The 22,615-nt window shown below is 37.2% G+C and overlaps 1 protein-coding gene across 4 annotated transcripts; it reads right to left on the bottom strand.

Annotated features, from left to right (window-relative positions):
• Positions 1-5,261: 5,261 nt before the first annotated feature.
• Positions 5,262-22,037, bottom strand: LOC145225481 (sodium channel protein 1 brain-like). 4 transcript variants are annotated; one of them, XM_080092191.1, is made up of 33 exons: positions 20,243-22,037; positions 19,979-20,157; positions 18,983-19,110; positions 18,844-18,924; positions 18,578-18,706; positions 18,420-18,508; positions 18,150-18,362; positions 17,085-17,142; positions 16,869-17,013; positions 16,648-16,776; positions 16,234-16,567; positions 16,035-16,156; positions 15,848-15,973; positions 15,603-15,785; positions 15,352-15,484; positions 15,069-15,292; positions 14,914-15,006; positions 14,783-14,855; positions 14,183-14,378; positions 13,793-14,119; positions 13,549-13,690; positions 13,317-13,490; positions 13,080-13,190; positions 12,863-12,984; positions 12,656-12,803; positions 12,403-12,594; positions 12,231-12,344; positions 8,776-9,046; positions 8,402-8,608; positions 7,348-7,590; positions 6,934-7,145; positions 6,591-6,821; positions 5,262-6,373 (listed from the first exon to the last, which is right to left on the bottom strand). In XM_080092191.1, exons 1-33 carry the CDS (start codon positions 20,391-20,393, stop codon positions 5,597-5,599), a joined length of 6,057 nt encoding a protein of 2,018 aa, XP_079948317.1. In that variant the 5' UTR covers positions 20,394-22,037; the 3' UTR covers positions 5,262-5,596. The 4 variants fall into 4 exon arrangements, with proteins under 4 accessions (XP_079948317.1, XP_079948320.1, XP_079948318.1 ...); XM_080092194.1 differs by lacking the exon at positions 14,183-14,378 and having other exon boundaries at positions 13,793-13,913; XM_080092192.1 differs by lacking the exon at positions 14,914-15,006.
• Between the last annotated feature and the right edge of the window lie 578 nt (positions 22,038-22,615).

The raw sequence follows: 22,615 nt of genomic DNA, 5'->3' as shown, positions 1-22,615 counted from the left end.
TGGCTTCAATAAAGCGTTTGACTTTTTTTTTGAAAGTGAACAAGCTGACATGATGTTTTATGGCGTTTGGCAGAGTGTCCCACATTTTGGAACTGGCGTATGATATGGTATTTTGCGCTCTTTTGGTGGAAACGCGATGCAGAAAGTAATGACCTCTGGACGCCAATCTGGTGTTATGCTGATGTATGCGTTGTATGGGTGTTAAAAATTCGTGAAACGTCTCAGGTAATTGCATGTTTTTGTAAAGAAATACAAATTTTACTACCTCTGTAAAATGAATGTCTTTTAATTTTATAATGTGTGTTTTTTATACAGAGGTGTTGGTGAGGTGCGATATTGACTGTGAGTAATAATTTTTAAAATTCGGTTCTGAAGAGCTATTAGTGGTTGCAGGTTGGTTTGGTTGGCAAATCCCCAAGCAATTAATCCATGTAAAAGGTATGGATGCACTAATGAGTAGTAAACCGCTCGAAGGGTTGGGAGTTGCATAAAATGTCGAAGTTTTGCAAGAATGCCTGCGCTGCAACTTATCTTTTTCCGGATGAGCTGGATGTGAGGTTTGAACTTTAACTTATTGTCAAATATCACTCCAAGGTATTTGATTGTTTGCACCTCTTGTATACATTTTTGTCCATACGTTATTTGGAAATTGAAAGGAAATTTGTGTCTGTTGTTTTGAAATATCATAAACTTTGTTTTTTTGTAATTTAATGACAGTTTGTTGGCACGCATCCAGTTGTCCACCTTGCCGAATTCATTGTTTACATTTTTTTGAAGCACAGAAATATTTCTGTCTGACATGCAAAGAAACGTGTCATCTGCAAATAATCTTGTACTAAATTTTGATGCTGTTGGAAGGTCATTGATGTATACCAGGAAGAGCAGAGGACCTAAAATAGAGCCTTGCGGAACTCCACATGTTGTAACTTGACAGTTGGAGTTGTGATTAGGATGAATGTGAGTGAACTGTTTTCGTTCAGTGAGGTAACTTTTAAAAAAATCGAGTATATGGCCTCTGAAACCGTAACAAGTTAATTTTTGTAGCAGTATGGAATGATCAACAGTGTCGAATGCCTTTGCTAGATCTAAAAAAATTCCACAGGTGATGTTACCATTATCACAATTGAAAATGAGTTTATCATGAATTTCCGCTATGGTCAAATTTGTGGAGTGTTTTGGTCTGAAGCCATTTTGGAATTTGGTGATGAGTTTAAATGTTTGCAGATAACTGGACATCCTTTCGTGAATTAATCTTTCAAATACTTTTGACACTGTTGGTAGAAGTGATATAGGTCTATAGTTGGTCATTTCTTGGGAATCCCCCCCTTTGAAACACGGAATGACTTTAGCCAGTTTTAGACATTTTGGATAGATACCCGAATTAACACATTCATTAAATATGGTACATAACAGAGGAGATACATATGGTGCTGCAAGTTTAAGTAATTTGACAGGGATGTCATATGGACCTGGAGCCTTCCTTTCGTTTAGTGCTAATATAGCATTGTAAACCTCATTGACTTCCATAGAAACAAATGAAAACGAATTTGAAGTGGGGTGGGGAAGAAATGATGTGGGGGATTGTGGGGTGGACGGAATTTTCCCTGCCATATTGCTGCCAATTGTTGAAAAGTAAGTGTTGAATTCATCAGCAATTAGTTTAGGATCTGTTATATGTTGCGAGTTTTTTACAACTGTGATTATTTTGTTGGGTTCAGTTTTTTTGTGGGATGTGATATTTTGTATTATCTTCCAAGTTTTCCTTGGATTGTTTTTATTTATTGTAAAAATGTTTGTATAGTAAAGTTGTTTTGATTTTTTTATGACATTTTTTAGCATTTTTACATATGTTTTATAAGTTGTTTTAATGCCAGTGTTGTTTGTGTGAAGTGTTTTTTTGTACATTTTGTTTTTGGTGTTAATGGATTTTAAGATCGCCTTTGTGATCCACGGATTGTGTTTACGACAACTTTGTTTTGACAAAGTTGTGTATGGTGCATGTTTGTTTGTGATCCCTTGTAAAAGTGCTATAATTTGGTCTAATGTTTCTTCAACAGATGAAAATGGAATAATGTTCTCAGGAATTTGCTGAATATCTCTGCAATAGCTCTCCAAGTTAAAGTGTTTGTAGGTTCTACACTTCCTTAGTGTGGTAGATACTTTATGTGGGATGTGTTTAACGATCACAAATATCGGAAGATGGTCAGATATGTCATACTGTAATAAACCAGGTATGTGCTCTGTGTCATTGTTTGTGTATATATGATCAATTGTAGATCTTGTATTGGAAGGAGCTATGTGGGAATATGTATCAATCAAGGTTGTTACATTTAAGCATGCTATCATTTCTTTGTATTTATTGCATGGTGTTGTATCAGCATTAAGATCAATGTTAAAATCACCAAGAATGTAGAACGTAGATTTTTTTTTGTTGAGGGCAAACAGACAATTCTCAAAGTTTTCATGAAATTCTGAGATGTTGTAACTGGGATGTCTGTAAATTACTCCTATTGTTGCACATCGTTTGTCTTGTAACTGCAGATTTATCTAGTTGTATCGCTTTTCCAGCAACCAACGGATTTGCCTTATTAGTCGGCTAATTTGGTAGCATTTTGCTGTGACAGAACGTTTTTGGAAAAGTTAGTTTTCATGAAAATTTCTGTGCAAGTTTTGACCCCAATGATTCGTTTTCACCACACATTTTAAATGGACCAAATTTTAGTGCGTTTTAAAGACTCCGACTCCTCCTCGGCTCCGAAAAAAATTTACTCCAAATCCACTTCGCCTCCTGACAAACACTGCGCAAAATTACACTCCGACTTTTGATAATACTCGGGTGTAACAAACACCACTATCTATGCAATTTAATCTTGCGCGTTATTTTCTGTTTTATTTGTTCGTCATTTTGGTCGAGTAGATGTCGTACTTATTACTACAGAAGTATCTTTTGCTGTAAATGTTTACACTCAGGGGTGCACAACCTGCGGCCAAAAGTCAGGGGTGCACAACCTGCGTCAGGGGCCAAATAGATAAGTTTGTGCGGCCGTGAATATGTTTGTTAAAATATATGTACTGGCGGCGGTGACGTAAATAAAACTCTTTTGCTAAATATTTTGATTTTCAAACTGCTCTAAAAAGATTTTGTAAGACTGTAAAGAGTATTATAAAGAGTATAACAGTCACCCCTTGCGCGACATATAGATTGTGACGTCATAAATAGCTAAGAGTGGTCGTCAGACTGTTCAGCTCAATCTGTGCATCAAGTTTTAATCTGGACTTTTTGGTCGCCATTAGGTGGTTTATAAACTATTTTTCACATCAGCAATTTGAAAACAAAATCTAGCAGGTAATTGGCGGCCGCTTGTGAAATAAAGTCCTGCGATGCGACCGTCGTAGCGAAAAGGTTGTGCCCCCTGCTCTAAGTCCTTGGCTAGTGTCTGAGCTATACTGCTTGTCTGAGCTTAGTCCGTTAAAGAGGACGGTGAGAACAAAAGCCCCAACAAGGGTAGGCCTAATTTAGACCAGATTCCAGTGTTATTTCAATTAGCCTACAAACCCACACCCAACCCAAATACCTTTAACCGTGAGCGCTTGCAAAAGTTCGCAAACTTATATTTTTTGCAAAAGCATATTCATGTCCTTTTAAACTACCATGCTGTAACACGCGGTAACATGCGGTATAGGGAAAGCATCGCAATCAGCACCTAACCTTAACGCCGATTCCGCGAGCACATCCGTTTTGTTGACCGAATTTCCAAGAATTTTCTCCCATTTTTCACAGTCGCTTCCCAAGCATGGAGTTTATCATTTTGTTCCCACTAATGGCCCACCCATTCACTCTCGCGCTGGGCGTATTTCGCCCGAGAAACTCAGCCTCACAAAAAAGGAATTATACAACATGCTGCAACTGGGCATTATTCGACGTTCTTCTAGTCCAGTGATTTTCAACCGGTGTTCCGCGGAACACTAGTGTTCCGTGAAAGATCGTCAGGTGTTCTTCGAGAAATTTGCTGGTTTAGATGTAGGATTTTGATGTTTTGGACGTCTATGATTTGACTACTGTTTCATTGCGAACACCGGTCGAAATTCACTAGTTCAATACAGTGAGATGAAATGGCTTTTTTTATCAAAGTATTTATCCGCCACCATCAGTTTGAATGTTCTGTAGTGATTGGCTTTATTTATTGTTTTGTAATGATAATCGTTGTCTAATAATAAACTAGCTGCATCGCGGGTAAACTGTTGACGGTAAATGTAATTAGTATTGAACATTTAAACCCCATTCTGGCGTTCAGCAAAATTGTTTGCGTATAGAAAACGATGAATCAAGGAATTAAGAGCCAGTGCTAGGCGAATATTGTATTTAGGTACTACACAAGTTTTGATGTTACGTTTTCATAAAACCTCCCCCCAACTTCAATAGTGTCATATGAGCGTTTCTATCCGTTTTATTGATAGCGTGATGTGCAATTTAGCCGTTCCCTCGATTTAGCGTTATAGTGTCACCCTGAGCCTTGTTGTTTCATTGCATTAAATTTTCGTTTGGTGTTCCGCAAAACTATTTTAATGCAACAAGTGTTCCGTGGCTCAAAAAAGGTTGAAAAACACTGTTCTATATCACCCATTGCGTGATTCGACTTTCGACGGATTCGAGCTATGTTAGCTCAGCGGAAAGACTCCTATCGTCAGCCCAAAACCAACCGCAGGCTAGATTATTCTACCCTACGCATTATCATGTGGGAATGCTTGGTGATCGGCCTGGCGTACTGTGATTTATACTTGAATGTGCCTTAATCGCTGGTCTGCATATAGAGGTTTCGTGACTGATCCCAGTAATGAATTTATGTTCATCTTCACTGATACTGTTCAACCTGGCGAAAACCCTACTACGAAGCTAACACGTAAAGCATATGAGACAGGCACCGGTGACGCCTTCAGTGGACCTTGCGTATTGCGGTTCGGTTGTAGATTGTTTGCAACACTATCAAAACCGAACTCAACCAATGTAATTGACCTTTGAACATTACCACAATTGCGCTGATAAATTCCAATGCCGCTGTTACTAATTGTGATAGGTAAACGTTTACAATAAAAAAACGCTTTTATAAACTTTGCAAAATTACATTTTAAGAGTGGGCGCCTTTTAAGACTAAAAGAGGTACTAATTGATAAATACTATAAGTATAATAGGCTATTTGTGACTGCGAGTTAACCTGAAAAGGCATGGTGCTAAGTTGTAACCTTATTTACAAAAACCTGTCTTCAACAATGTGGGGTTTATTAAACAAAATGTATTAAACATAATAGAACAAACATACTTCAGAAACTTCAGAAACTCCAAACAGCACTAAAAGTACCATTTATTTGAAAATATAGACAACAAAGTAGTAATGTGGACGGTAAGATTGTTGAATGTTGTGCTTTATAAACTTAGCCCAAACTTTATTTATATACTAGTTTGTGATTTTCCGTTACTCTTTACGTGTTTTTTGGGTTTTATGTCAGACTCATCGTTTGATATATGTTTCATTGCGGTGGTGCTTTGGCAATGCATGCTTGTTTAAGTCTACAGGCTCCATCGGATTCCGTTTGGAGACTAGTAAAATAGTTTATTTTTAGTTTGACCAACAGTTATGTCATTTGGTTCTTGGCGGCTTTTATTTCCGTTGGATTTCACATTATTGTTTGTTGAACTATTCGGCCTTCCACCAAGTTTCTTATTTGTTGATCTCCCGAGTTCCATTGCAGTTTTTGGTCGAATGATGTCTGTTGGCGTATCAGCTTCATTCATATATCCTGTAACGTTATGAAATATTAAACCGTTTTCTTTGTAATCATTAAAAGTATCCTCGACATTCGTCAGAGGCAAAATGCTGCTGTTGTTTTTGTTTACTGATTGGGGGTGAGACTTGGCAACGTTAGTCGCATCAAGCTTTGATTCCATTGCAGTAGACTTTATATCGGTAGCAGAAGACTGAATATGTGTGTACGTTTGCAACTTGTTGCCAGTTCCTTGTGATTCATCTATGCCACCGTTTGCTGGCGTTGGTACTGGTGTCTGTGATGATGTATCAGGAAAAGCTTGGTCGTGTAATCTTTCCGCGTAAATGTCTTCATCTACTGGTAATTTAGCATCGACTTGGATCAATGTTGAAATATTTTTAGAACTATCCACATTCCTGCTTTGTGCATTTGATATTTTCCCAATCTTGGTAACTGCTTCACTTATCATAGAGGTACTTGAATTTGTAAATTCATTAGTTGTTGTCACGTGCGCAGATGAAGGCACTGGATTGGTTACGGTTACATTTTTGTTGTTATCCACACCAAGAACTTCTTTTCGCTTTTTTGTAGAAAACGTCTTCCAAGCATCCTGTTTAATATATTGTAATATTGCGGATTAGCGAACGCGAGGAACAGGAATTTAAGGTCTTAAATGTAATCAAACTCGAGACAAAGTTTATGATTAAAGTTTATAAAATAAAGTTAAAGTCTAAACGCCCAATTAACTTCTGTATTAATTTCACCTCACCCAGGGTCTGTTACAAAAAGCGCTTAGTTCAAATTCTTTTGGTCCTTAGGTACAATACCTGTATCACTTTTGCAGCTCTTATTTGCTGACGAAGAACCAAAGTAGTGGTTTCCGCTTTAAGGGTCTTGCGATTGGGAAACGATCGGAGCAGGCGTTCTTCAGCTTCCAAACGCATTTCTTCAGATATTTCAACTTCTCCTAGTATGCGTTTTACCAAAGCGAAAAGAACATCAAGGCAATGCACTTTATCGCCATAGAGTACAGGTAGGTCCAATGCTCCAATTTTCACCTATTGACAGCAATGTTCATGTGGTATGATTACACTAAAAACCACAACATTCACATTTCCTAAAAAAAGGGTCTTTACGTAGAGGAGGGTTTTTCAAGGTTGTAAAACTTACCAAGTTGGGTTTCGGGAGTTGAAATGGGGGGTGCAAATCATGTAGTAAATTTGAAAGTTCGGTGAGTGTAACAAATTGGGTGGCTTTTGGATCATATCTTCCCCAAACCATGTAAAATGTCTCAAAGTCTCCTTGCGAAACTCCACTTTCATCTTGTTTAAATATTTCGTCGAAATTTTCCAAAATTATTGCGATGTACATGTTTACAATAACTGAATAACAACGAAATATATTTGAAAATGTAAACGTTTCCGTGCTGTAAATTATCTAAATTAAGTTTATGGGATGGGTTTAATAGCAACTTTTACAAGTGAATCTTAATTTACTTGCATTCTTGCATTGACAATGGAGGCTGTAGGCTATATAGCGTACTGACTAATATATTATCTTATGGATCGCGTTATTGTAAAGTACCTAGAAAGACGACAAAGATGAACACAACAAAGTAAATAATAGCTCCAACAGGATCTCCACAGTCTGATACTGGTTTAAGGTCTGGGTTGCAGTTTCTTGTGTTCATTAGCGGTTCAAGCACATCATTCCATCCAGCTGATGTAACCAAGCGAAATAAAACCAATAAAGCATTCCCAAAAGTTTGAAAGTTAACCTGATCATTCAGTGCACCAGACAACTTTACGTGCATGAACATTGTCATTCCTGAAAACAAGTGAGGTGTATGCTTAGTTAATTTAGGGCTAAGACAAAGCCATCGATCAATGACAAACAAAACCCAAGTTGTGATGTGAATATCATCTAATATTTTTGTACCAGGTGAGTTTTACCAATAAAACATTTTTAAGAGTCGAAAACATTTGTGTTTTGAGGATAACAAATATTTACAAAGATCACACTTTGGTGGATTTCAAGTTGCTGATTGTTAACCAATTGCACCACAACCTCATAAATTTTATGACCTATTGCAGCCCAGATTTTATTCATACAACTGTAGAAACCATTATCTTTGCTTTGAATGACTACCGGGTAACTTGTAGCAGGTTAAGGCAGTGGTTCTTAACCGGGGTTCGGCAACGCTCAACCAGGGGTTCGACGAAGGTCTTTGGGAGTACAATACAAATACTCGTTTTAGTCAAACTTTAGGGTTCTGTGGTCGCTAAAAAATTATTTGCTAAATATCAAAACACTGGAAGGTTACACTATGGTTTTGTTTTTGTGACGTAACAATAAGCATTGTGAGTTGCTTGTATTATTATGTCAGAATTTAACAAAATGACAAAAAGTACCTGTTGCCACTATGTTTGGTCAAAAGCTAATTGTTACACACAAAACAAAATGGTTTAAAAATCCAGGATGCAACTTGTTAGGGTTCGTCCAAAGGCTGAAGAATATCGTTGGGATTTGGCCGTGATAAAAAGGTTAAGAACCACTGAGTTAAGGTGTGAAGTATTGAGAAATTTATTTTAGAATCGTTTTTTTAAACGTTTGTTTGTATCAGCTAAATGTTACTTACCTAAAATGGCAAAGATGACCATAAACACACTAAGCAACACGGCAATATTAAACAAAGCAGGGATTGAAATCATAAGTGTGAGAATGAGGCGACGAATTCCTCGGGCAGCTCGAACCACCCGCAAGACTCGAAAAACTCGGAAAACCCGAACTACTCGCAACAAAGTGGGAGAAACAATAAACGCGATAAGATTTTCCAAAATAAAACCTGTAGAAAAAAGTATGAAGGTTACTGAAATCCATAAACAATAATGGTTTCGTTTCCACTTCTCATTAAAATTAATTACTGATCTAGATTGCAGATAAGAATATTCCTTGTACAGTACAAAATAATTGTGTAGCGCTTTCCAACAAAGTGCAAATTTAAAGATTTACCTGTGATGGATACAACCACGACAAGGAAGTCGAAAACGTTAAACACGTCACGGAAGTAGTAATATCGCATCCCAATCAGCTTTAATGTCGCTTCCAAAGCAAATAGTGACGTAAATGTTATATCGCATATTCGCAGTGAATCCCTCCAAATGTCATTCATCTGGTAGTGCTCCATACTTAGTGTAATCATGTTCAGAACAATCAACACAAACACCCCCAACTCAAACCGACTGTTGGTGACCAAATGAAAAACTTGTAATTGGACTCGATTCTGCACCAATATAGATGAGTTGTTTTGTTTAGTCGTCCACATACCTCAAGGATATGTAGCCTAATGGTTGGTTTGATTAACATTTAAACTAGAGATGTACTGAATATTCGGTTTGGAAAGATTCGGTTTCGGCCGGATAATTTGTTGCGAAACCTAGTCTTTTACGAACGCACATTTAAAGCATTAAGCGCATTTAAAGCACTAGATAATTCTAGTTGACTAATTCGGCAAATTAGACCAAAATGGCGGTAATTTTAATTCTAATATAGTTTAAAAATATCGAGTTTGCTTTAATTTTAATTCTAATCTAATTTACAGTTTTGTCAAAAGCGCTAGTTTGTCCAACAGTATTTTTAGGAATGTGCTACCAGCAAGCGTTTCGTGTGCAAAGCGCACAAAACAATGCCACAGATCAAACCGCACCACTGATAAATGTTTTTTAAACACATTTGGCCCAGCACGAACCGCCGTTAAGCACTACCTCAGTGTAAATCGTGCAAAACTCGGATTTCAAATTTGAAATCAAGTTGGTTGGTTGTCTTTATCTAATTCTAGTTTAATTTTGAGAACATGGTAATTATAGTTCCAATCTAATTTGTTAAAACTGAGATGCTCTAGTTTCAATTCTAAACTAATTCGAAAAAAAACAAAAAAAATCTAGTTGTCCAAGTTTGGTTTTCATGTCAAACGCGTAGCGTACGACTTCGCGTGACGTCATAAATGATTCGGTACATCACTAATTTAAACCATAAACCTGGTGGCCAGGCATTAATTTTATTGGACGATTGCGTCCAAACACAAGCAACATTCAGGAGCAGCCAAAAATCAGGCGTGGAGTGGTTTGACGTCGGGAAAGCGGACGTTATTTGTACAATGTGCTAACGAAAAAGTTCAGAGGCTGAAATTTACTTATTTAGAGTCAGAACTTTGTGTAATAATATTCCAGTCTACTGACAGTACTCTTTTATTCAATCACAATTAACAAACGACCGGCGTTTGTTCGCGCACAACAACGAACACGTTATTGGTACTTTCAGTCTTGCTATTGAACTATTTTTATGCCTCACGTGAAATTAGGTGAAAAAGTCAGGAAATTTAAGAAAAACATATATGGTTACTATGAAACTAATGTACTAACGGAGAAAGTTTCTAGTAGTTAGCTACAACCGCGTCTATACCATAAACGTAAAGAGGTAAACTGGCGACGCGCAGGTTAACGGACAAGATTACTGTTTCGTTTTGCAGTGTGTGTGCCCGCGTAACAATACTTGTTTGTTACTACTTGTCTGACAATACGCGTTAAATACAGAAACAAAATCCGGGTCTGAAGAAAACAGCATTCAATGCTACGTGGGAAATTTCATTTGCCTTAACTGTGTACCTAAAATGCAAGGAACTAACTAACAACGAAAGTCGAATGTCGTGAGACATAATAACGTTTTTACAGTGACATTTTATTTCAAATTTTAAAAGGTCTTTGGGGCTCCCGTTGTTTGTTTTTTTCTGTGTGAAATTGGCCCGAATGGTTTTTAGAGTGGTAAAGGTTGGCGACCCCTGATCATGTGCATGGGCGCCGCCACGTAGGGGCAAGAGGGGGCGCTTAGCCTATCTGGGGGAGCATTCGATAAAGACACCCGCATTTCTTCCTCGACTATAAGTTGTCGTTCTCCCTTTTTTATGTTCGTTAATACGAAGAATCCCGTCACACATAGAAGCCATTTGTACATATGCGTTCAAACGCACCTTATTTGGCAAACAAAATTCGTACCAGTTTGTATTCATATCGCGATTTACAATAGACCGTGTCTTCGAGCCCATTTATGGGCCCGCCGCAGTTAAAGGGTTTACAACTTAGCCTTATCTCGTAGCTATGTATCGATCGATTAGCTATGTATCGTTTTCCCATGCAAAAGTTTCCAACAATGTTATCATGATGAACCAAGCGAAACGCCGTCTAGGGTTAAATGAAATAAATGGGTGCTTAACATTTATTACTGAAACTCGGCTAAAAATAAATAAATTCCGCACGGGTTAAAGTTAAAATAAAGAATGGGCCGCAGTAATGCAATGTTAATATCTCGCGACACCCTTGAGCATTGCAATTGGCACCCCTGTTGGGAACCACTGGCTTAGCCTAATAAACTTAATCAAACGGAAGCCTACACAGAAAGTTAATTGGCAAGGATCAGAGTACCGTATCTAACGTTTTCTCGTGTCGCCGTCCGTGTGACTTCCGAATATTCTAAATTTAATCCGGAATAGAAGTGTTTGGATCGCAAAAATGGTTAACGCAGCGGTTCTCAAACTGGGGTCCGCTGTCCTTTAGGCAGGGCATTTTGCCGCATCCGCGAAAAAGTGGAAGTAATTCTTTATTCTTATTTGGCGTCAGTTTGTGCAATTGAATAAGTAAAAGTGAGAATCGACCGTCTCCATTTCTAAACAATAGGCTTTATTGCATAACAGCCAACAATAATGCTTTTGTCTTGTCTGTGATGTCAGATTTGGATGATTGTTATGCGCAATTTTGCATAACTAGCTAAAATCCTGCAATCAACTTTCATTTTTCTGAAATACGCATTCAGGTTTACGGACAGCGAGCCCTCGAAATAATGGCAAAGGGACCGTTTTGAAAAAATAGTGAAAAAGTTTGAGAATCACTGGTTATAGATTCTTTTGCGAGATACTCGGCTAAAACGGAGCTAAAAGGGTATTTGGGATTAGATTGCCAAACTATTTGATTTCATATTTGGATAAATAATTAGGACATCAATCTGAAGAAATGGTAAAACATAAAATGTTATTCTTCACTTCTGGTATTTATAAACAAATAACATAGAGACACTGGCTGCATTTGGTGGAATACAGGCAGTGGTGGGACTCAGCCGGTTCGCACCGGTTCTATAGAACCGTCTCACGAAATTTTATGACACTAGCGAACCGGTTAGCATCACTGGTTACTGTCAATGGACTTTTTGTAACAGAACCGGCTGAAAATATGACTTTTGTGATAGAACCGACTGACAAAAAATTTGAATCCCACCACTGGATACAGGCCTATAGTGCGACAGTCACTAGCGAAAATGTTGATTGCGGTTGGGGATATTATCATTTGAACTTTCTAACTGTAAGATATTGGCAAAACAAAGAAGTTTGTTTTAGAAAGTGTTACAATGTATTTACTCACAGTTGGTGGAGGAATAGTCTTTTTGGGTTTTCTGTTTAGCATCGTACGCATCGTTTTGTAAAATTGCTTTTGTGAATCTGTGAGAAGTGTTTCGACAGCAGAGCTGGAATCCGTCTGCAGAAAAATCAAATTGTTTTTAGAAAACAACTTAAAACCAAAAACTTTAAAATACCTGTTTACGAAGTTTCTGAAAGCTCTCTATGATAACTCCAACGATGAGATTAAGAATAAAAAATGATCCAACTAAAACAAAGACCACGTAAAAAATGGTGTTGTATTGTGAAAAATTTCGGATAGGCTGTTGATCTTCACCAGTTACATCAGTGGAATCTGCCATAAGTTCAATCCAGCCTTCAAATGTTGCCTAAATTTTAAATTTTTGTTTTATTTTCAATTTTTTCAACGAATAAAAACTTTATCTTTACCACTTGGAATAGAGCAACCATAGCTATTCCAACGTTGTCAAAATTGATATTTCGGTTAACCCAACGGTAGTCGTTCGGACTGTCGAGACATGTGGTTTTATTTACAACCGCAGAATCGTTAACCATATTGTCACTTGCATCTACACATCTGATTAAAAGGAAACAAATGAAACCCTATAAGTTTCACAAATCCGCATTTTTTATTACCTGTAAAACTGGCCCTTGAAGTACTGAACGCCGATAATTCCAAACACGAACCAGATAAGCAAACAAACACATAATACGTTGCCAATTGAGGGAATACAATAGATCAGAGCATCGACGACAACCTTTCAAATAATCTTATTAAAGTTTGAACGCAAAAACAGTATTTTTTAACCGAAATAACCGAAACAAAAAGGTGTACTTTTAATGACCAATGTACCTTCATTCCCTGCCAACGTGATACAGCTCGAAGAGGCCGAAACGCACGCAATGCTCTGAGGACGCGAAACTGTGATGCCTGAGATTGCAGCAAAATCCCAGCCCAGGAAGCCTGTGATACAATCGATATAAATGAAGTCGGCTTTGTCAAAAAATATTACAAATAATATCAGATTTTTTTTTATCAGAGGCTTATTCAGAAAACAAAGAAAAGACACAAAAATAATTTCTCTCTTACCGCTACAATAGCAGAGTCTAGAATACACCAAACTTGTGTGAAATATTTTGTAAATCCAATTCCAATCCATTTTAGCAACATTTCTAGAGTAAATAACGCCGTGAAAACATATTCAAGCTTCTCGAGAATGTCTTTTTTTACAGGATCATTTTCTAAATGAATGTCTTCAAGAGTCTACGAACGGAAACAAGTTAGTTAAAGAACTTCGTTGTTTAAAACACGCATTACCCACCAAACAAACTGTGCTCGCCAAAATTAAAAATAAAATAAACCATTCAAAAAACGGATGTTCCACAAGCATAAAGCAGGATTTCCTAATAGCATGCCAATACCGTGAAGTTTTTCCTGATGCTTCTTCTTTTAGTTGAGGATATCTAGTTTTTTAGACAAAAATTATCAAATTTGCAGCAAATTAACGACTTCCGTAGGAGTTATTCCCAAAACGAGACATATAAACACATAAAAGTGGCGCTCACCTTTGCAAAAATGCGTTTGGCAAACAAGGTGGTGGTTCATCATGATTTTCCTCATTGTTTTCGGAAATAAAATCATTTTGTGACCCCTCTTCCTCTCTTGCATTGCTACAAGCGCAAAGATCTAGTGAAATACAACAAATACCTGACGACGTTTTATTTTTTGAAACATTTTCTTCGATTTTTGGAAAGGTCTCGCTATTTTCACGCGAAATGTTGGTGGAGGAACGAAGGTTTTGACGGGCAAAACTTGTTTCATTTTCTTCATCAAGTTCAGAAATGGTTTCTGCTGTTAAAAAAATGTTGCGAGCAGGCAGATTTTCGCTGGACCTTGGAAATAATTTGACGTTGAAAGATTTGTTATGTAGCTTTTTTGCAATTCGCAAAACATACTTGTCCATGCTCTGTTGGCGTTGAAGCGGTTGACGATTTGGTTTAACTTTATTTTGCACATTTTCTTCAGGTGATTCGTTGAGAGTGTGAAGTGAAGTGCCATTTAAGTCACGTTTGGCGTGCGACTGCTTTTTTGCGTTACAATGATTCAGTTCAAATATTTGCGACGCGGATGATTCTCTTCGATCATAGCCACCTGGTGATTGGGACAAAATCGCGCTTTCAGTAATTTTTCGCAACGCTAAACTGTTACTTTTGTCAACGATTGTACATAAATCCTGGTAAATTGATTCTGGGAATCTTTTCCTGTTCTATTGCCATTGTCGCAACGATTTCCACCTTTCATTTTATAAATTACAAGTTCGGGAAATGTTTATTATGTCCAGGCTAAAATCAGTTGACAGTGTTATAATTAACTTCGCTAACACTTTTTTTTCTAATTTTAATCCCTTTTATTGCTCTCTATAGACACTGAAGTTGCCTTTTAGCGAAAATAATTTGTTTTTATAACACTGTCAACTGATTTTAGCCTGGAAATAAACATTTCCCGAACTTGCGGTTATACATAAATTTAATTTAATGTATTCATTTGCATTTTACCAATGTTTCCGTCTGTTTTATCTTGTCGCTTGTCGTCAAGCTTCGGTTTATTGTTGGTTCCATCCTCCGCATTCTGCAATCATTATTATCAAATATTAAGCTTAACAACCAAAACTAAAACAATAGTTTACCGGCACAACAGAATTCTTGTCTTTTTTCTTTTTAGCTTTCAGTTCATCGACTTCGAATGCTTCCAGAAGGATAGCAGTAAATAGATTTAGGATCTAACATTCAGAAATCACTTATTATTAAGTTACTGAGTTAAATTGTTGCAAAATAAATTTACCATAAAATTTGCAAAAAAGGTTATGCTGAGGAAAAGAACTATGCAACGTCCATCACCGTTGTTAATGTGAAGACAATCATACAACGGTTCAATCCATTCGCCGCACATTACTCTCCACACCATCAAAAAAGAGTGGTAGAAGTCTCCAAAATGCCATCGTGGTATTTGATTGTCTTCGAAGCGAGACGCGCTCATCATGTATGCATTACTGTACCACTGCTTTCCTACAACAGAGACTTGTTATTTATGAATAGACATTTTGCTAATTTCCGAAAACGCTTACCTATCACCGCAAAAATGTACAATACCAGAAAAAGCACAACGGTAAGATAACTAACATCACTGATACTTTTCCAAATAATTGACACCAGTTTGTTCATTGTTTCCCACATTCTGGCGAGTCGGAAAACCCGTAGCTGTCCAAAACACAAAATTGGTTTAGCCAACCAAGCAAATAAATAATTCTATGTAGCCTTGTCCCAGTTGACACTTTATTACACGTTGCCAGCAAGTCAACATAAATTATTGTCATACCAATCTCAATGTTCGTAAAACTGTAAAACCATTTCCAGCCAGAACTGCAACCAATAAAAATTCCACAATGCTGATCACCACAATAAGAAAATCGAACAAGTTCCAAGGGTTCTTCAGGTATCCGATAGGATTCAAAGCGAGAATTTTTAAGACTGCTTCCGCAAGAAAAACGAAAGTAAAAACCTTCCAAAAGTTTGAACAGTGCTCGGTTACATATTTCATGACAGGTGAAATATCTGTGTTACCTTATTTCCAACGCTCAGGGCATTTTCCAATTCCGTCGGTATACCATGGTGGTCAATAGCCAGAAAAACTGTGTTTATTACAATGCACAGGATGATAAAAAATTCGAAAATCTTACTTTTCACAATCTATAGACAAATTAAAAGTAACTTTTACAATGTCAAAATATTGATATTACAATAGTCTTACAATTTTAAGTCCACGTTGAAACCATAGAAAAGTTGGATGGCATTGCCAACTACAAAATGAATCCGTCCACCATGTCTTTAAGCTTTTCACTCTTGACTCCCATTTGCCCGTACTTTGGTTGGCTAACAACAAAATATGTGAAAACGTACAAGAAAAAAAAAGAGATTTCGTTATTGCCTATTGATTTTCACAAACTTACTTGAATCTGAGCTGTCGACGGACACATCTTTCCGACTGTTTGAAAATGATTGCAGTTTGTTTTTTGGGGCTCCGTTTTTTCCAACAGCAAGATGTTTAGTACCGGAAATGTCGTTATTGCGTAAATCGGAACTGTGATCCAAAGCATTCGCTTGGGCAGTCGCCCTTACGCACGCAACAATATCCGTTATTGATTGGGCGGTTGAAGGTGCTTGTTCGGTGGGCGCAACAGCATTTGAGCGTTTCGCCGTTTTTTGTTCGAGCAGTTTTTTTCTTCGAAGTTGTTTTCTTTTGGCCCTCTCCTTTGCAAGCGTACGTTCCTGTTCTAAATCTTCCTACATACAGTGTTTTTTAAACATATATATAAAGGGCAGTTGCAAATTATGTGCTTACACTACTTTCCACGCAGTCATACCTGCTTTTCGTGTTCTTTGTGGTAAGCTAGGGTGACAACAGCAAGCAACAGGTTAAGAAGGTAAAAAGGCCCTAGAAAAACCGACATCAAAAAGAACAACACATTCCAAGGTCCTTCAGCGCGAATAATCTAAGCAAATGTTAAAATATCAAATATGTTTGTAAAATGTAACAGATGTTTAAAACTGGAACTGCCTCAAAGGTACCGTAAAATGCACCTACCATATTGTACACGTTTTCCCAAAAATCGAGCGTAAGAAGTTGAAGCGATGTAAGAAGAGCATATGGCATGTTATCAAAGTTTGTGTTTCCGAAATTAGGATTGTCAGCAACGTCAGGTAAACATACATATCCTTGCGGGCAAAACCTTTATCAAAACATATCAAATTTATATGAAAACACAGAATTGTAAATTTTTTGCTAGTTGTAAATTTATACCCGCTCCCTGTTCCGTTTCCGCAAACGACTTCTTCGCCTTCAACAGGATTCCAGTTGGCTTTAAAATAAATACAGGTCACTTATAGTTACAATCCGAGTTCGTAATATATATTTTTTAATTATACAATGCTGACACAGAAAGTTTTCCTATTTATCGTTTGTTCTGTTAACCGTTAAGGCAAACTAGAAATGCTCTTTCAGCAAGGTATTAGCCAACTACAAACTTTTAAACAAGTGGTAATAATCGGTACGCCATTATCACCTTAATCAATACAGCAATTGAAGTTTGCGTGTTTTCAAGCTTTTTGTAAGATGTTTTTAATTTTTGTTTAAACTATAGTTACCAAAGAATCTTAAATCTGCAATAAAGGCAAAACAAACCCCCAACGTTGAGAAGAAAGGACTTATACGGACACTTTATTGAATTATGTGTGTAAACTACGACTTTTGGAAACGTAAAACAACCGTTACAGGAAGTGGAAAATGTTTTTATGGACCACAAAAAATGCAGCCACCTGTACCTTGTCAGGTGAAACATTGACAACGGTCCAATACCATGGCCAATTTTTTTTGTACCAAGAAGTCTTTTTGCCAGTAACAAATGGCGATCAACCGTCCGTGACGTATCGCATCAATTATTGAACAAAAATAAATTAAAAGGAGTCCTGGAAGCTTGTGCGTTTATGCGAGATAGCCTACCACAGCTGTAATTTGACAATGACCTAAATTACAGCAAAAGCTTACAATACAACTGTAATGCTTGCCACTGCCAAAACACGATCCTTTTATAGCAATAAAATATACGAGTTTTAGGTCAAACTATTATGCTATATTTGTATGAGTGAATTACTTTTATGCGCATAAATTTTAACACCATGCAACATGTTGAGATGCCTTTCAAAATTGTCATTCAGTTGTTTTGGAGAAAACTAACATTTATACAGTAAGCGCATATAGTGGAGACATTTTCATTGAGTTGGCTAAAGTGTATTCTGAAATTTAACTTGTCGTTGCTAAATGTTAATGGACATTAGTATTTACATATTTTCGTTCTCAAACACCTACATTGGTTGGTTGTGTAGTTACGATCATGTAGCAAATCGTAGACAGATTGATTGCCAACAGGCGTCGGAAATCGTACACATCTTCTTCTTAAAACCCCTTGGTATGCTTGAAGGGCAATTAGTGAAACCACAATGAGAAGAAATCCCATGATAAGAAGAACTTCAGCAAGGGGTTTCATCGAGTGAAATAGTGCATTGACTATCGTTTTTAAACCTAAAAAATACGAGTGACAATCGTATCTGCAATTTTTTTCACAAAAAAAATACATACCAGGAACGATTGACACAGATTTGAGGGCACGAAGTACTCGAAATGAACGCAAACTTGACACGCTTGGGGTCCCTGCAAGGCTGGTGTAGCTATTTCAAAATAATTTACATATATTTAGTTAAAATAAATAACTAGTATCAGAACTTAATCTGACTCACGCTACAATCAAAACTATTAGATCCAACCAATTCCAAGGATCTCGAAGATATGTAAAGCGCTCCAACACAAAACCCCGTGCTCCTACTTTGATAACAAGCTCCATAGAGTAAAACGCAGTGAAAAAGTATCTGCAGAACAATTAATACATTCGAATGCCAAAAAATAAACTAAAAATGCTATATTCGTACGTTATTTGAGGTTAAACACTTAACCTATATAATATAATCGAAGTAGGATAACATTGTTAAATTCCTTTGACACCTACTCTGCATTAGGAATTTCTTCATCTAATCCGAGAAAGACACAGTTCACAAGAATAGTCAGCATTATAATAGCATCAAACAGTCTGGAAAAGCAGATTATTAACAACACCATATCATAAAATACACCGTGATTATACTTACGGGTGCAATGTAACAGATATTAAAAGTTGTCGTGAGCGTTGAAATGGCGACAAAACAAAACAAGAGTTTGCAGCAGAAAATCTGTACAATTGATTTTTTCCAAAACGTCGGGCGATCACACAAAAAGTCTATTTAAAAAAAAGGTTTACACATCAGTACATGTTTCTGCTTTCATCTTTTATAACTTGTAAAAAAACAAGTTTACGGTTGCTTGTTTAATGTTATTGACCTCCCGCCTTCCGTTACGCTCTTAGCGGGCGCTTATTTTGCTTAATGATTAATCCATCCAATGTTGCTGTATCTACAGCAAACGTGCACTATAAACCTAACCCAGATGCGGCGTTATAATATACGCGGCAAAGAATATGACATAATTGTATTTGTACAAAGTGTCATAATTCACAAAAAATGGGGAATAAGTTTGAGAAAGTAGGCTGTTCAGGGTGTGTAAAGTTGGCATGGTTTTACATTATATCCAGTTACCGTTACCAGAAACAGAAGAAGCATGACGTGAAATTAGGCCTTTGTTGTTCTTTGGGCCTTTTATTGTTCAAGTATCGTGTTTGCTTCTGTCTCTACACTCGTTACAGTTTTGACAGTTCAGAAAAGAAACGGTCGCTTGAAAAGATTGATGACCATCCAACAACGGGAACAATGCTATCACGCCAGAAATAGTAAAATATTGAAACCATTGCCCAATGCACTCCTATTGTTTCTTCGCAACCAAACACAAACAGTATCAGGTCCCAACATTTTATCTGGACAAGAGAAAAGTACAATAGCAGCACAAGTCCGATATAAAAAAATTGCGACCTAATCAATATTAGTGCATAAAAATAAGTCAGATTTTACATTGTTTGAACAATCCAACAAAACATGTGTTGTAGAATTACCAGCACAATTTTTTCAACACAATTCGGTGATATAAATGCAAGGTAATTTGACGCCTTCGGTCACGAGTAACACATTTTCTCTCAAAACAATATGTTTTTTTACCTCTTTGCCACGTTCTTTGTAGTAGGGGTCGATATCTTCCAACGGTCGGTTACGAAAGTGTTTGGGAAATTGGCCGTAATACTGAGGTAATTCTTGGCCATCGGAAAGGGAAATGTCGGGCTGAGATTCTTCGTACGCCGATTCATCTAGCTCAACGGGTGTTACAGATTCGTCAACACCTGTTTTGTTTGGTTGTTAATGCAACGATACTCGAGACTCAAATAACTTGTATTTAATGCTATACAATGCACATCGATTATTTACCTTTCAAAATCGCTTGTTTCGCGGCAGAATTCTTAACAGCATTTATGTTGTTTTTAAGTAAAGCGGACCGACTTCTTAGACCTTTCAAACTTTCATTTGTGAAAAGTTTGTAGTCTTCCACCTCGTCGTCAATTTCGGAGTCCGTGGGCATGCTTACATTGTAGTTTATTATCAGTTGTGGTATAAAAATTGCTTTGGTTTTCTGAAATTGGTTGATATTTGGGTTAACAAAGCAAAAGACAGAAACTTTTTACAGAAAAACACACGGAAAAAAGAAGTTTGTGAGGTTTGCAAGAACAGCACGGTAAGAACAGTTAAGTTACATGCTTGAAACTGATGTTGACTACAGTGCCGTTAATTAAAAGTTTTTGCACTGTGTGATAGGATTGGTTAAAAAATTCAATCGATAAAAGTCATCAAAATAGGAATATGACGTCGATGAGACCAATATTAAAAACCGAGAGGGTGCATTTTACTGGCATAAAATCTTTCGCAGGAAAGCAATGGTTTAAATTCCCCAAATATTTCACTTGGCTTGTTGCGATTGCAACTGATATGCATAATTTATACGCATTCTACTGGGGCTCTTTAGTGATTATCATGCTTGAGCCCAAGTGCAGCACTCGTCATAAGCAAGTTTAAGGTAAACGCTTGGGACGATTTAACTTACAAATACTGAACAATGTGTACACGTGGATGCTAAAGCTATACATCCAATTAACGTTTGACTATTGCTAATGCATTTAACTTGCCGTTAATAGGCGGCGTCCAACAACGGATGTCCGCAGGCCACTGAACAAAGGAACAAATACATTTGTGTCACATAATGTTTGAATCAACTGTATAAAATCAGGAATACTAACTCCTAAAACTAAACTTAATCAGTTAAACAAATACACTGTAAAAACTTCAGTTTTCCTAAAATATTGCTTGAATATTATTACTTGAAATTTGGTTCCTCAAACGTTAAACGTCTCACAGATAATATACCAGTTAAACCAAAGGTGTGGATACTAGAGGTTACCAAATGCCATCAACCAAATTCCGAGGAAACGCCAATCACTACCACACATTTCTAAGCCAATTCCTTTGCAATATTTTCATGACAAGCCAGGTTAGCACCTTTAATTAGTACACGCGCAGATACAATATATCAATACAGCAAAAAACAATATCATAATTTCTACTCAACGTCATAAACGATACACAATCCGGTTCCTTGTTGCTTTGATAAGCACTACTTCACCACATGAGTATTAGAATTATGTGTATCCAAGTCTTCAAGTGATTATATCTATCCTCAAAACAAAGGAAGATACAGAGAACATCGAACTTATTACAGAGGCAAAGCAACTTCTCGCGACACAAAACGTCCACAAAGCCTGAATTGTTTTGCTCATAAAAGGTGCTCAGCGTGTATACAACTCCTATCACAATTGAATCCGTTCCACTTCGTTGGTCAGTCGGTAATACCTTTCAATGGTTCTATCCGGAATCGTTTTGGATTATCTAAACAAACTGTAATTCTGAGAAACCATAAGCCATATAACTTACTAACAAGCTGTTGAAAATTGTAACTTTCACTGTTTTCTGTTCTTTGTCGTCGATAAAATAATATGTTTGGCGTTTAGTTTATCAACGCTTGTATTGGCGGCGTAGGCAAAACGTAAAAACTCATCCCGCTGTAGTGCACGCACATATGCACTCGGCTCAGAAACTAAATAGATATTGATTGCATGGTGGAATTGCTGCGATCTTGTTTGCGTTCGTCTGCAATCGATTAGTGTCCAATTAAATCGGTACAGGCTTGCGAGAAGAAAAACAAAGAAAAAGTGCGTGATTGATTGATGACACCTGCGCCATGTCGGATAATCAACACTTGGAAGCCCTGCACCACGACTGAGTACTTGTCCAGAAACAAGTCAAAGCGATTATATGTGCAAGGTTAGCGTCACGAACTACTTGCGAACAGAAACTACATTTCAACAGACAGCAAACAAGATTAAGCATTTGGATTTGTATTACTGGGCTTCACCTTGTCAACGGATCTCGTCATGACGTGACGATGTTTATGTCATTAGAGTATTGTCAACATAATGCACACGTCACAACAAAGTTACTGATACACATATCTTTGTTTGTTTACAATGCCAAAATTACTCTGTATCCAAAGTTACATCAACATGTTCACTCTTCAAACTGTCACATACAACCATCAGTCGTTGCCTGGCTGGCTATTTACCACCTCATGGGTTTACAATCTTCAGTCACCGTTTGTGACTTGTTGCAACGTTTCATTTCTCAAAGGGCCTGGCCTCTTTCTTAATTTGATTGTTAGCTGATCGATGCGTGACTTCGTCAAACGTCAAGAAA

This window comes from Phallusia mammillata, chromosome 4 (genome assembly GCF_965637545.1).
Source record: "Phallusia mammillata chromosome 4, kaPhaMamm4.hap1.1, whole genome shotgun sequence".
In the NCBI taxonomy this organism is placed as follows: Eukaryota; Metazoa; Chordata; class Ascidiacea; order Phlebobranchia; family Ascidiidae; genus Phallusia; species Phallusia mammillata.
Note: the sequence above shows the minus strand (reverse complement) of the source record. Positions and strands in the feature narration are given on the sequence as shown.